This window comes from Emys orbicularis, chromosome 1 (genome assembly GCF_028017835.1).
Source record: "Emys orbicularis isolate rEmyOrb1 chromosome 1, rEmyOrb1.hap1, whole genome shotgun sequence".
Taxonomy (NCBI): domain Eukaryota; kingdom Metazoa; phylum Chordata; order Testudines; family Emydidae; genus Emys; species Emys orbicularis.
This window is the reverse complement of record NC_088683.1, coordinates 342,748,086-342,762,604: the sequence shown is the minus strand read 5'-3', so window position 1 is coordinate 342,762,604 and position 14,519 is coordinate 342,748,086. Positions and strand designations below refer to the sequence as shown.

At 43.6% G+C, this 14,519-nt stretch overlaps 1 protein-coding gene across 1 annotated transcript in view; it reads left to right on the top strand.

Moving 5' to 3' along the window:
* The first annotated feature begins 488 nt into the window (after positions 1-488).
* DEUP1 (deuterosome assembly protein 1) overlaps positions 489-14,519 on the top strand; it is a 60,594-nt gene continuing 46,563 nt past the window's right edge. The window contains exons 1-3 of the mRNA XM_065423394.1: positions 489-544; positions 731-902; positions 6,785-6,880. Of these exons, the coding sequence (XP_065279466.1) occupies positions 489-544; positions 731-902; positions 6,785-6,880 (324 nt within the window). The remainder of the gene's footprint in view (positions 545-730; positions 903-6,784; positions 6,881-14,519) is intronic.

The window sequence follows — 14,519 nt, the reverse complement described above, 5'->3', positions numbered from 1 at the left end:
CACGGTAATGGGTATGGTCTAAAAACAATATAGAATAGAGACATAGGGATGGAAGCACTATCTGACAGCCCTTCTTAGGGCTCCAGCAAATAAAGATTGGGAACCATTACATTAGCTATGGGTTGTATGACCAAATCCAGGTCTGGCAGGATGTAGTTTTGAACTCTCCACACTTGGGATTTTGAGAGATGGAACTTGGTGGAAATGAAAGTTTACTATTCAGCAAAGCATGTTATTTATATGACCTACTATCAGATCTACAGGGGAAAATATCCGTTTGACAAAAAATAATGAACACAAGCTGCTAATTTAACTATATATTGTTCATATGGCAGCACTATTGTGTGGCTACTATTGTTGCATTGATTCTTCCACAGTAGTCCACTGCCTGTTCAAATAACATGCTAAATGGATGGTAGACTATAATCAGGAAGTATTATAAGGTATTTATACTTGATAGGAAGTCCAGAATACATGCTGGAACTGCCATGCGTAAGGGCTTTGAAAAAAACACTGTAGCCTCCGACCCTAACTTCAAGCTAAGGTAAGAATAATGAACTGGAATTCTGTCTATGTTTGAAGTCATCCTTTAGCTTTAAGGCTCCTCCCCTTCTGCCCCCACCCCTAAAGACCTGGTATTTCTATGAGAGTAAATAAGTTACAGTAATCTGAATAAAAATATTTTTTGTCTCTAAATCTATATTTGGAAAATTTGTGTTTTTATTATTAGAGCTTCTCCATGTGAAGCTGAGCTTCAGGAATTAATCCACCAAATTGACATCATGGTAAACAAAAAGAAACTGGATTGGGAAAGGAAGGTGCGAGCTTTAGAGGCAAGAATGGATGTCCGGGATCAAGAATTAGCAAATGCCCAAAGCAAGTTGGATCTGAAAGGTCAAGAGGTACGTACATGAATACCATCTCCTATAAAGAAAGCATTTAATTCTGGGAGTTAGTTAATAGCATGCTTTATAAATATGCCTGTTCAGTGTATCACATCAGAATACAGAACAAGTTCTTTAAAGATCAGTAATGATCTCTGATATTTTGTATTAAAATGTGGTTCTGCTCTGAAAAATTACTGTAAAAATGTCATTGAGCGGTTCAATATTTAGTAACAGAGGGTCCTGTGGCACCTTTAAGACTAACAGAAGTATTGGGAGCATAAGCTTTCGTGGGTAAGAACCTCACTTCTTCAGATGTTAGTCTTAAAGGTGCCACAGGACCCTCTGTTGCTTTTTACAGATTCAGACTAACACGGCTACCCCTCTGATACTCAATATTTAGTGTGTCTCAATTATGTCCAGTTCATATATGTCCACTGTTTACAAGTAAAAAGTTGATTTGATGGTTTTTCTAAATGCCAGCCCAGCTAATTCAATCTGGGATTTTAAAGTCAAAATGGGTTCTTTCCTTCTTGTGCATTCTCACTAATTATAAAGGTTCTCCAGGCCAAATTAGGCCTTCATTTACACCTTGGCAACTCCATCATTATTACTATTTATATTGCAGTACCACCTAGGATTACTGATTGAAGCTCAGACACCCTTTCTGCTAGACACTGTACAGATGCACAGTCCTATCTACTGGGTATACATTGAGAGACGATAGTGCAATCCTAATGTCTCCCAACAATTTGCATTTGTGTAATTCAAGTTTAGTAAAGAAATGTGGACAAAAATCCATCTTGCGAACTCTTGGCTATGGCCTGGTCTACACTATGACTTTAATTCGGATTTAGCAGCGTTAAATCGAATTAACCCTGCACCCGTCCACACAGCAGAGCCATTTATTTCGAAATAAAGGGCTCTTAAAATCGATTTCTGTACTCCACCCCGACGAGCGGAGTAGCGCCAAAATCGATTTTGTCAATTCGAATTAGGGTTAGTGTGGCCGCAATTCGATGGTATTGGCCTCCGGGAGCTGTCCCAGAGTGCACCATTGTGACCGCTCTGGACAGCAATCTGAACTCGCATGCACTGGCCAGGTAGACAGGAAAAGCCCCAGGAAAATTTGAATTTCATTTCCTGTTTGCCCAGCGTGGAGAGCACAGGTGACCACAGATACCACAGATACCTCAGCTCATCAGCACAGGTAACCATGCAGGCTGATAATCGAAAAAGAGCACCTGCATGGACCGCACGGGAGGTACTGGATCTGATCGCTATATGGGGAGAGGATTCAGTGCTAGCAGAACTTCATTCGAAAAGACGAAATGCCAAAACTTTTGAAAAAATCTCCAAGGGCATGATGGAGAGAGGCCACAATAGGGACTCAGATCAGTGCCGCGTGAAAGTCAAGGAGCTCAGACAAGCCTATCAAAAAACAAAGGAGGCAAACGGTCGCTCCGGGTCAGAGCCGCGGACATGCCGCTTCTACGCCGAGCTGCATGCAATTCTAGGGGGGGCCGCCACCACTACCCCACCTGTGACCGTGGATTCCGGGTCAGGGATAGTCTCATCAGCTACACCTGAGGATTCTGCGGATGGGGAAGAGGAGGAGGAGGAGGAGGAGGACGAGCTTGCAGAGAGCACCCAGCACTCCGTTCTCCCCAACAGCCAGGATCTTTTTCTCAGCCTGACTGAAGTACCCTCCCAAGCCTCCCAAGCCAGTAGCCAAGACCATGACCCCATGGAAGGGACCTCAGGTGAGTTTACCTTTTAAAATATAAAACATGGTTTAAAAGCAAGCGTTTTTTAATGATTAATTTGCCCCGAGGACTTGGGATGCATTCACGGCCAGTACAGCTACTGGAAAAGTCTGTTAACGTGTCTGGGGATGGAGCGGAAATCCTCCAGGGACATCTCCATGAAGCTCTCTTGGAGGTACTCCAAAAGCCTTGCCACAAGGTTTCTGGGCAGTGCAGCCTTATTCCGTCCTCCATGGTAGGACACTTGACCACGCCATGCTTGCAGCAAGTAATCTGGTATCATTGCCTGACAAAGCCTGGCAGCGTATGGTCCCGGTGTTTGCTGGCATTCAAGCAACATCCGTTCTTTATCTTGCTGTGTAATCCTCAGGAGAGTGATATTGCTCATGGTAACCTGATTGAAATACGGGAACTTAATTAAGGGGACAGAGGTGGCCGTTCCTACTGGGCTGTTTGACTGTGGCTGAAAAGAAATCCTTCCCTGCAGTTAGCCAAGCACGGGGGGGGGGGGGCGGGGGGAATTGGCCCTGAGCTTTTCGCGTTTGGCTAGCAGGGATCTTCCCTGTTACCAGCCACGCGGTCAGGAGAGGGGTACATTGATCATCCCAGGGAATTCATGGCGGGGGGGGGCGGGGGGGTTAGTTTGGTTTCTGCAGGGATCTTCCCTGATACCTGCCACGCGGTGGGGGGAGGGATAAAGCGATCATCCCAGAGAATTGGATGGTGGGGGGGGTTAGTTTGTTTTCTGCTGCTGAAGGTTAACAGGAAAACCGCAGCAGTCAACAGGCTTTGCTTGGTATGTGGGAAAGGAGGGCGCAGAAGCCGAAAGACAATGGCTTACCATGGCTGCCTGCAAGCTGAATTCTGTTGCCCGGACCTGCGTCTGTGATCTCTAACACCAAAGCCACAGGCACTCAATATTAAGATGGAAAATGCGACCTTGTACTGAAATCACATGTGCTATGTAATGTGAATAGTGTTTTTCACCATGAAAGAGTATAAGCATTGTTCTGTAAAATGTATCAGTTTAAAAACTTCTCTCCTTTCTTTCAACCCTCCCTCCAGCAGCTGCAAATTTTTCAAGCCTCCCTCCTCCGTCCCGAAGGCTATCTCAGATAAGGCGGCGTAGAAAGAGGACGCGAGACGACATGTTCACAGAAATAATGGAATCCACCCACAATGAAAGAGCTCATTTGAATGAGTGGAAGGACACTGTATCTAAATTTAGGAAAGATGCCAGTGAACGTGAGGTCTTGAGGGACGCTCGAGATGAGAGGTGGCAGGCTGCAACGCTGGGGCTGCTGCGTGAGCAAACGGACATGCTCCGGTGTCTGGTGGAGCTTCAGGAACGGCAGCAGGAGGATGACAGAGTGCCGCTGCAGCCGCTGTATAACCTCCCTCCCCCCTCACCATGTTCCATATCCCCCTCACCCAGACGTGTAAGAACGCGGGGGGGGGAGGCTCCGTGCACCCTCCCACTCCACCCCAATGGACAGCCCAACCAAAAGGCTGTCATTATATTGAATTTATTCAGTGGCCTTTTACTTCCCTCCTATCCTCCTCCCAAACCTCACCCAGATTACCTTCTTGGTTCTCTCCCTATGTTTATAATCACTTAATAAAGAATACATGATTTTTAAACGATAGTGACTTTATTTCCTTTGAAAGAAAGCTGGGGGAAGGGGGAGGGTGGGTTGCTTACAGAGAATGAATGAGTCAATAAAGGGGGCTGGTTTTCATGAAGGGAGAAACAAACAGAAATTTCACACTGTAGCCTGGCCAGTCATGAAACTGGTTTTCAAAGCTTCTCTGATGCACAGCGCTTCCTGGTGTGTTCTTCTAATCGCCCTGGTGTCTGGCTGCGCGTAATCAGCAGCCAGGCGATTTGCCTCAGCCTCCCACCCTGCCATAAAGGTCTCCCCCTTACTTTCACAGAGATTGTGGAGCACACAGCAAGCAGAAATAACAATGGGGAGATTTCTTTGGCTGAGGTCAGAGCGAGTTAGTAGCGATCGCCAGCGACCTTTTAAACGGCCAAATGCACATTCTACCACCATTCTGCACTTGCTCAGCCTGTAGTTAAACAGCTCCTGACTCCTGTCCAGGCTGCCTGTGTATGGCTTCATGAGCCATGGCATTAAAGGGTAGGCTGGGTCTCCAAGAATAACTATTGGCATTTCAACATCCCCAACGGTCATTTTCTGGTCCGGGAAGTAAGTCCCTTGCTGCAGCCCTTTAAACAGAGTAGTGTTCCTGAAGACGCGAGCATCATGAACCCTTCCCGGCCAGCCCGCGTTGATGTTGGTGAAACGTCCCTTGTGATCCACAAGTGCTTGCAGCACCATTGAAAAGTACCCCTTGCAGTTTATGTACTGGGTACCCTGGTGCTCCGGTGCCAAGATAGGGATGTGGGTTCCATCTATCGCCCCAGCACAGTTAGGGAATCCCATTGCAGCAAAGCCATCTCCACTATGACCTGCACATCTCCCAGAGTCACTAGCTTGTGTAGCAGCACCTCAGTGATTGCTTTGGCTACTTGCATCACAGCAGCCCCCACAGTAGATTTGCCCACTCCAAATTGATTCCTGACTGACCGGTAGCTGTCTGGCGTTGCAAGCTTCCACAGGGCTATCGCCACTCGCTTCTCAACTGTGAGGGCTGCTCTCATCTTGGTATTCTGGCGCTTCAGGGCAGGGGAAAGCAAGTCACAAAGTTCCATGAAAGTGCCCTTACGCATGCGAAAGTTCCGCAGCCACTGGGAATCGTCCCACACCTGCAACACTATGGGGTCCCACCAGTCTGTGCTTGTTTCCCGGGCCCAGAATCGGCGTTCCATGCCTATAACCTGCCCCATTAACAGCATGATCTCCAAAGCACCGGGTCCCGCGGTTCGATAGAATTCCATGTCCATATCCTCATCACTCTCGTCGCCGCGCTGCTGTAGCCTGCTCCTCGCCGCCTGGTTTTCCAGGTTCTTGTTCAGCATAAACTGCACGATAAGGCGCGAGGTATTTACAATGTTCATGACTGCTGTCTTGAGCTGAGCGGGCTCCATGCTTGCCGTGGTATGGCGTCTGCACTGTTCACCCAGGAAAAAGGCGCGAAACGGTTGTCTGCCGTTGCTTCCTGGAGAGGGGGGAGGATATACCCAGAACCACCCGCGACAATGTTTTTGGCCCCATCATGCATTGGGATCTCAACCCAGAATTCCAATGGGCGGAGGAGACTGTGGGAACTATGGGATAGCTATGGGATAGCTACCCACAGTGCAACGCTCCAGAAATCGACGCTAGCCCCGGTACATGGACGCACACCGCCGAATTAATGTGCTTAGTGTGGCCGCAAACTATCGAATTTATACAATCTGTTTCCCAAATTCGAATTATATAAATTCGGATTAATCCCGTAGTGTAGACATACCCTATGTTGGCTCTGCAGAGTTAATAGGAGTAAAAATTAGCAAAAAAAATTGTTTTGTCACTAATGAAAGCAGGTGTGATTTTCTATACACACATGAAAGACGATCTGTGCAGTAAGGTTCTATTTTACCTTTTTCACTATCCACAATGGCAACCCCTTCTGTTATTCAGATTTACCTACATTTTGTTGCCACAATGCTTGTGAGTTTGTTTCATTTTAGCGGGATGTTTGTTTGTTTGTTTTTGTGTTTTGTTTTTGTTTTTAAGTAATGCATAAACGTGCACATGAAAAGATAAAAATGTAAAGAGGTTCATTGTTGCCTTAAATGAGTGATGGGCACTGCTTATTTATGAGGCTAGTCCAGCAAAAATTTCACGCAGATGTGAATCTGCCCAGTTCTCAACTCAGCTACTCAGGTCAGGTGGTGGTCTAAGGAATTGCTTCTAAGACAAGATCTTTCAATACACAATTATATAATGCTATAATCAAATTATAATGTAAATATGCAATGGACTTTTTGGGTACAAAATCTCAAACTTAAGCAATTCAGTTTTGTGGTATCTAATTTTACTTTTTAATAGCTTGTTAAAATACGTACAATAAAAATATTTACCTTTGGGGCACCAGTCCTATTTACAATTTTGTCTATGTTAAATATTAACCTTTTAGGAATTATTTTGAAAAAGTAAAATTGAATGTTTATTCTAAATGTAGGTAGGGATACTTCGACAGAAGTTAGACAGCTTGCAGAAGACTAAATATGAGATGGCTCAGGATTTCGAAGCTCAACTTCAAGCACTGAAGTCTCAAGTAAGGAAAAAGTCAGATTCAGTATTTTACAGTAGTTCAATATTTTCAGGTTAGTTTTGTAGATTTTGAACAGTTTTCTAAAGTTACTTTATATTTCCATTTCTAATCCTATCAGCTAATATTTCTTTAGAATTATTTAAAGACTTACTTTGTGTTGAGAATTTGGTTTGATAAATATGAAGTATTTTTGTACTCGTTCAATTTGTGTTATCTACATTTAAAAATTTTATCCTTAACTATTTTCTAAAAAATGTTTCTAATGTATAATTTAATAGATGTGTCTTCATGGATTTGTGAATGGTAAATTATCACACTTTTTAACTTTGGGTGACCATATCCACTTTCATGGGTTCAATTATCATTTCTATAAGGAGAACTCTGAATCTACTTCTCCACATTGGACTTATTGTGACAATGTGATCAGAGGACATGGAAAGAGCCTCTGCCAGATGTAAGACCTGTGGACTATGGACTAAGTACCTTAAAGGGCTAAAATCACTTAATCAGGGTCATGATAATTAGAAGATGATTGCACACAGGGAATCTTGATGTGAGAACTGTCTTTATGTTGACGTGTTTTAGATTGCTCAAGGTTGTCTTGTTTTTAAGTTAAGATTATTTGTGTTATGAAGGCTACTGGAAAGCTCTGGAAACAGCTTTCAGGTTCATAGTTTTCAGGTTCATAGTTCCAGCTATGAACAGATTGGTAGTTTTCCATGAGAGAGGAGGTATAAAAACCAGAGGGAACTGGAAGGAGGAGGCATCAGGTTGGATTCATTTTGCTTTTTGATTATTTTGTTTGCTCCATGTCTGTCCTTTTTCTCTGTTTTTCTCTGTTTTCCACTCTTAGCTGAGTCTAATGGGTGTCAGGTTAACTGAACTTCAGTCCATAGTGTTTCTCAGATTTTAACAATGTAGCCTAGACAGTCCTAGATTTGGTCTTTTCTTTCTTATCTGATGGTGTCTTCAATGTTTTCTGCTAATGGGAAAGGGAAAGAAACAAAGGCTTGGGCTATACTTAAAACTTATACCAGCATAGCTATGTCAGTCAGCGGTGTGAAAAAAGCCACACCCTAGTGACATAGCTTTGCTGATAAAACCCCCAATGTAGATGCAACTATGCCAACAGAGGAGTGCTTCTGTTGGCATAGGTAATGTTATTTGGGGAGGTGGTGTTCTTACACCAGCAGAAAAACTCCTCCTGTCAGCGCATGCTGCATCTACACCAGGGGCCTGTGCCTGCATAAGCTCTGTAATGTAGACATAGTTTGTCCAACAACCAGACCTCTTCAACAAATCAGCCTTCCAGTAAAACCTCAGATGGACCTCGGACTTGGCATGGCCAAGTAAAGAACTATAATTTTGATCTGATGGTGACAACATTCCTTACCCACATACCACCAGACCATAAAATGGAGCATCTGTTCTTTTTTAAACTTCCATTTCCCTTCCTCCGTCTTCTCTTTTATCTGTGTTTGCCTGTATTTGGTTGGAGAAATTGATCTGACAAACAAACAGCTTTGTAAATAAGCTGAGAGTGTTTTGGTTGTCAACTAATTACCACTTTCAGTCATTTAAGAAAACAGTTATGAAACAAAAGCTGTTTTTGTAACTTACAATGTTTCCCTGCATTGTAAATATAGATACATCTTGGTGTGATTACTGAGAAGTTAAGCATTAGACAGTGAAAAAAAGAACTCTAGTTTTCCTCTAGTGATTCTGTACATATATATTCCACAGTATATAAGTGTAAGTAGGTATAAGTGCATCCAGTGCACTAGAGTCGGAGACTTTTGCTACCATTACCACCAAGTGGCTTATGCTGCCCTGCTTTCCTCATGCTCAGAAACAAAGGGCATAAAAGGGGCATGGCCACCACATCTTTCTCAGTTCCTTCTTACCATCTCTAGCAAGAATTGGAGCTCCCCATCACTCTTCAGCTTCAGTTAACCAGCCACTAGTCAGAGATTTCTCTAATTGTACAAGGTTCTGGTTATAGTTAGCCTTAGCATAATTTAGTTTATTAGATAGAGTCCTTTTATTTAGGAATTCAGTAGGAACAAATCCCCAAGATTCAAACAATGTGCCACATGCTGGGCTGTGATTGTTGTTACAGATAGACACAAAAGCTGCCTAATTTGCATAGGTGAGGGGTGTGTGAGGGACAAATGTCCTATCTGTACCCCCTTTCCTATGAAGATGAAGAAACTGGGATTTCCACCTCAAAGTCCATCTTATACAAGAAATAATGTTTCCCTCCGCAGTGCATGACCCTGATCACACGAGAACGAACAGCTCGGCCACAAGGAGCACCCCTCCAGCTGCCCCAGAGTCTAAGACAAAATGCTGCTCTTCTTTTTCTCCGGTGGCCTCCTTGAAACATTTTAAACTTTCTTCTTTATCTGAGAGGCAGTTGAAGTTTCACTCTGCACCCCACATGAGTCCTCCAGTGTCACGTCAAGGTCAGGTCACAAATACTGACACTTACCAGCGCTGTCTGAGGTGGCACTGTCAACTCTGTTTCCACTGGTGCCGGTCTTCACTGTTATAAAAAACATATTTGTTCCCAGCACTGTTGGGTCCAGTACCCCCGGCACCTGCAACAGAACACTTGCCTCTTACCTTACCTAACAGTCTCCCCCAGGTCAGTGCCACCAGCATCATTTACAATCACAGATTCCTCACTTCCACTGGCTTCTTCATCACAACCCTCAATGACGGCACTGTCAGCACCACTGACACTGACCTATTCTTTTGCCTTCCGACCATTTTGCCTGCTTCCACCAGCTCCGTCATATACATCCTCTATGTCAGTACCTTTAGGACAGCACCAGGTTTTGCTGACATTGAGACCTCCACGAATGCCAAGTGGAATGCTCGTCCATTCACTAAGGAGAGTTATACTGCCTCTTCAAATTTGGACCATGATAGACCTGTATTTCCTCCACAATCTTTCGGGTCTCCTTTTAGGTCACACTCTAGTGATGCCAGAATCAAGGGGCAAGATTGGCATTTTTACAAGGAAGTCCATGTATTATGCCTATCACCCTCATGGGCAGTTCAAAGAGTGGAATCCCCCGTTGGCTTTATTGCGCATCTTGGACTGCCCCAAGAGTGTCTAGACCACTGTTGGAGTCTCAGTGTAGGAGATGATTGCATTCTCCCCTTCTGGAGACTTCAAGGGAGGATCCTCCTACCATCCCTCAATCCCCTCCTTTGCTGAAGCCCACAGAAAAAGATGCAAGAGAAGAACACCTAGGTGTTCCCATCACCATATTTCATCTTCTTTGATGCATAAGGCCATCACCCCACAGTTAACATCACCCTCCTCCCCACCCCACCCCCAATAGAGGGCTTTAAAGTGTTTCAGGACCTCATGGCCACATCTCTAGGATTGCAGGAAGAGCTTGTGCAAGACCACCTACACAAGTTTTTTGATATCTTACAAACACCTACCACAAGAAGGGTTGTCCGTCCCATTAATGAAGCCTTTCTGGAACCTGCGAAGAACCTCTGGCAGATGCTGGCCTCTGTCCTGCCCATTCTTAAACATGTGGACAGGTGTTATCAGGTTTCCCAGCAGGAATTTGATTATTTCTTCACCCACCCTGTCCCAGAATCCCTTGTGGTTATGGTAGCCAATGAGTGTTCAAAGCAGTCTCATCCTAGGGCCACTTCAAAGGATAAGTTTAAAAGATTGGATTTATAGTGCCTTTCTGGCACTATCAATCGGCCTATATCACTGTGCTTCTTCAGATGAGGGTGTTGAATTATCAGGCACTATTGTTGAAATATACCTTTATTAACTGGTGAGCAGTTTCCAAATTGGGGGACAAAATTGCCTGAAGAATACGAAGAACAGTTCTTGGCCACGATCTCTGAAGGACATCTCACTGCCTGAACATCGCTCAAAGTGGCCATCAGTGTGGCCAACACTACCTTGTTGTGTACAATGGATTGTATATGTGCACAATCACGTAGGAGGAGGAACAGTTATTTACCAGTACAGTAACTGTTGTTCTTCAAGATGTATTGTGCACATATACATTCTTCAATCCTCCTGCCTTCCCCACTATTTCAGATATTAGATAGGCAGTGGTGTGAAGGAACAGAGAGGGAAGCTGCGGTCACACCCCTTTTATGCCATCACTCTGAGCACGAGGAGAGCAAATGCTGCCTGTTGTGCTGCCTAGTGATAATGCTGGCAAAAGTCTTTGGCTCAACTGCATTGGGCGCACTTACACTTACAGTGAAATATATATGTGCACAACACATCTCGAAGAACAATAGTTACTGTACCAGTAAGTAACTATTTTTTTTAGCACTAGTTGTGGGGTGGATTTTGTTACAATTAAATAATCCATAAATTACATCAGATCTAAATCCTGCCTTACATTATCATATTTCCTGTTATCGCTGTGGTATCTTGTATGGCTTGCCATCATCTCAAGTTAAACATTTTTTCTCCAAATGCTCTCCACTGCCATCATTTTCTGTTTCTGCTAACAACTTCACCATCCTCTCTGTTACTGAGACTCACAACTTGGCGGTCATAGATTTATAGATTCCAAGGCCAGAAGGGACCATTGTGATTATGTAGTATGACCTCCTATATAAAATAGGCCATAGAACTTCCTCATAATAATAAATAAGAAATAATAATAATTAATGAATAATTAATGTAATCTTTCATGACAATTGTGCCCTTGAGCGTATTTCTTTCTTCTGCACATCCAAGCCATGAGCAAATCCTACCTGTTCCCTTCATAATATTTTTTTAAAATCTGACCATTCCTATCCATCTTAACAACAGTCAGATTATTTGTTTACACTCTGAACATCTTCAACAACAACTAGCATAATTTCTTTCTCTCTGGTCTTGGGTCCCAGCTTGCCAAAATTTTCTTTGTTATCCAGCACTCAGACCATTTCAACCCCTCTTTGAATCTCTTCATTGATTTCTTATTGCTCTACATGTATGAAGTGCAAACTTCTTGTTCTGGCTTGTAAAGCCATACATCACTCTCTCCTGACTTCAATTGCCACCTGCCCCCTTTGCTTTCTGCGATTTCCTTTGTTCTGCCAGACATGCTAGTCTTAATGCCCCCTTCATTACATTCTCCCTCTTCTGCTTCTTTGCCTTCTTTCATAGACTCATAGACTCATAGACTTTAAGGTCAGAAGGGACCAATATGGTCATCTAGTCTGACCTCCCGCATGATGCAGGCCACAAAAGCTGACCCACCCACAACAGAATCTTCCAGCCTGCGAGCCCTGCCCTATGCTGCGGAGGAAGGCGAAAAACCTCCAGGGCCTCTGCCAATCTACCCTGGAGGAAAATTCCTTCCCGACCCCAAATATGGCGATCAGCAGTACCCCGAGCATACAGGCAAGATTCTACAGCCGGATCCTCATTTTACCCGCGATGGCACGTTAATGCCTAATTGACTAAAATCACGTTATCCCTTCAAACCATTCCCTCCATAAACTTATCAAGCCTAATCTTGAAGTCAGAAAGGTCTTTCGCCTCCACCGTTTCCCTCGGAAGGCTGTTCCAAAATTTCACCCCTCTGACAGTTAGAAACCTTCTTCTAATTTCAAGCCTAAACTTCCCCACGGCCAGTTTATATCCATTCGTTCTCGTGTCCACATTACTACTGAGCTGAAATAATTCCTCTCCCTCCTTGGTATTAATCCCTTTGATATATTTAAAGATAGCAATCATATCCCCCCTCAGCCTTCTTTTGGTTAGGCTAAACAAACCGAGCTCCTCGAGTCTCCTTTCATAGGAAAGGTTTTCCATGCCTGTCTTTGCGTGGGACATCCTTCAAATTCTTATTCACTAAGCTACCACTCACTTTTTCCTCATTCAGATCCCTCCTAAAAGCGCAATTCTGTCCTGAAGAAGATGAGTATTATGTTATACTAATAAAATAATACCAACAGGATCTTATAAAGTGTGCAAGGCAAAACGCCACATTTATTGTAAATACAGAGCGAGAGAGAAAAATTAGGATATGCAATTCAATATTATTTCACTACCATTCCTTATTCATTCACACATTCATTCATACAAGTTCTGCAGAGTTGGTATAATTACCAGCTTAGAGGTTGCTCATGGCAGAGTACTGGCCAGGTAGTCTACACATGAGGGTGGAGCCAAGTCCTTGTCAGATGCGCATCCGATGCTCCTGGAGGGTGGTTGCAGAACCGGACTCAAAATTTTCAGTCTTTAGAGTCTGTTCTTATAGGATTTTGTCCTTATACAAGTCTATGGGAATTGCTTCATTCTGCTGATGTTTGTTTGAGGTGATTTTCAAACAGCAAGTGGCACATCCCTGATGACTGAATGTCTGAGTGTTATCTTGTTCTCGGAGTCTTCAGCCCTCCATCCGGGGGGGGGCACTTGGGTGGATTCCAGCCTGCCCTCCGGGGGTCATCCGGTTATCTCTAGTCTGCGCATTCTTCAGGCAATCGAGACTGAAGTTGTAATTCCTAGGCTGGCACTTCCCTGACCATTCATTCTTTATCTAAATCAAGCATCCATTCACATACATCCTCTATTTTAACATGCATTTATCACTTATTACTTTACTATTTCTTAACTTCTAGCAACTCTCAGGATGTTGCAAATCTACTTAAACTTTAACATATATAGCAAACAAGTTAAAAGCTGTGTTCTGTTTTGAAGAACAATTACAGTTGTTTTTGAGAACAGACTTTCTGTTTTAGGATGTGTTAACACAATTAGCAGTTTGGCCTTGCATGTTTCTCACAGAGAGGGAGAGACACAGAAATGGAAAAGCAAGAGGCCTAAACTGTGGGGAATTCAATTGAATTCAATCTTACCCCTTGTCTCTCTTGGCCTCAGACTTGTTATACACATACGCTTTATGGTTCTAATACAGAAATTCCCTGATATGGTCCAACAATAAAGCCTCCCTACCCCAGATGTATCAGTTTATACACATGCCTAAACTAAGTAGCCACATGCTCTGATTAGTGTAATCCTTTTCCGACCTCATTTCTTCCACTCCCCTCATTTGTTTACTACCCTCACTTGTGTGTCATACCTAAACCTACACTGTGAATTCTTCAGGGTTGAGACATGGGGCCTAGCATACTTTTGAGTGCTGAAAAATAATATATCATAATAATATAGGGTGTTAATCTTGAGGCCCTGCTAATTAAGATTAACATTAATTTAGGGCTAAAATTCAGTGGAATGTAAACACAAAACTCTGGTGGCTGAGGGTCTGGCAGCTACTAGACTTCCAGATTATTTGGAGAAGTGTCCATGGTAAAAATTGTAAAATATTGGCAAATGTGGTGACAATGGCCATTTTAAGTATGGCCCAGTTCCTTCCACCTCAACCCCTCCGAGAATCCTCCTGCTACTGCCTGATTCCCTCCCTCTACCCTGTCACCAATGTCTTCTGCTGCTTAGCTTACCTTCTTCCATCTTGTACCCAGCACCTGAGTTGTTCTTTGTCCTCCTGTTGTCTACCTCCCTGTTCTTTCCATGGCTCCAGAGCCATCCCTTCATTATAGGTATCAGTATGCAGAGTTATATTTGGTATTATTTGGTACCTGATGATCCCAAGGTAATGAAACCACCATATCCCTAATATATCAACAG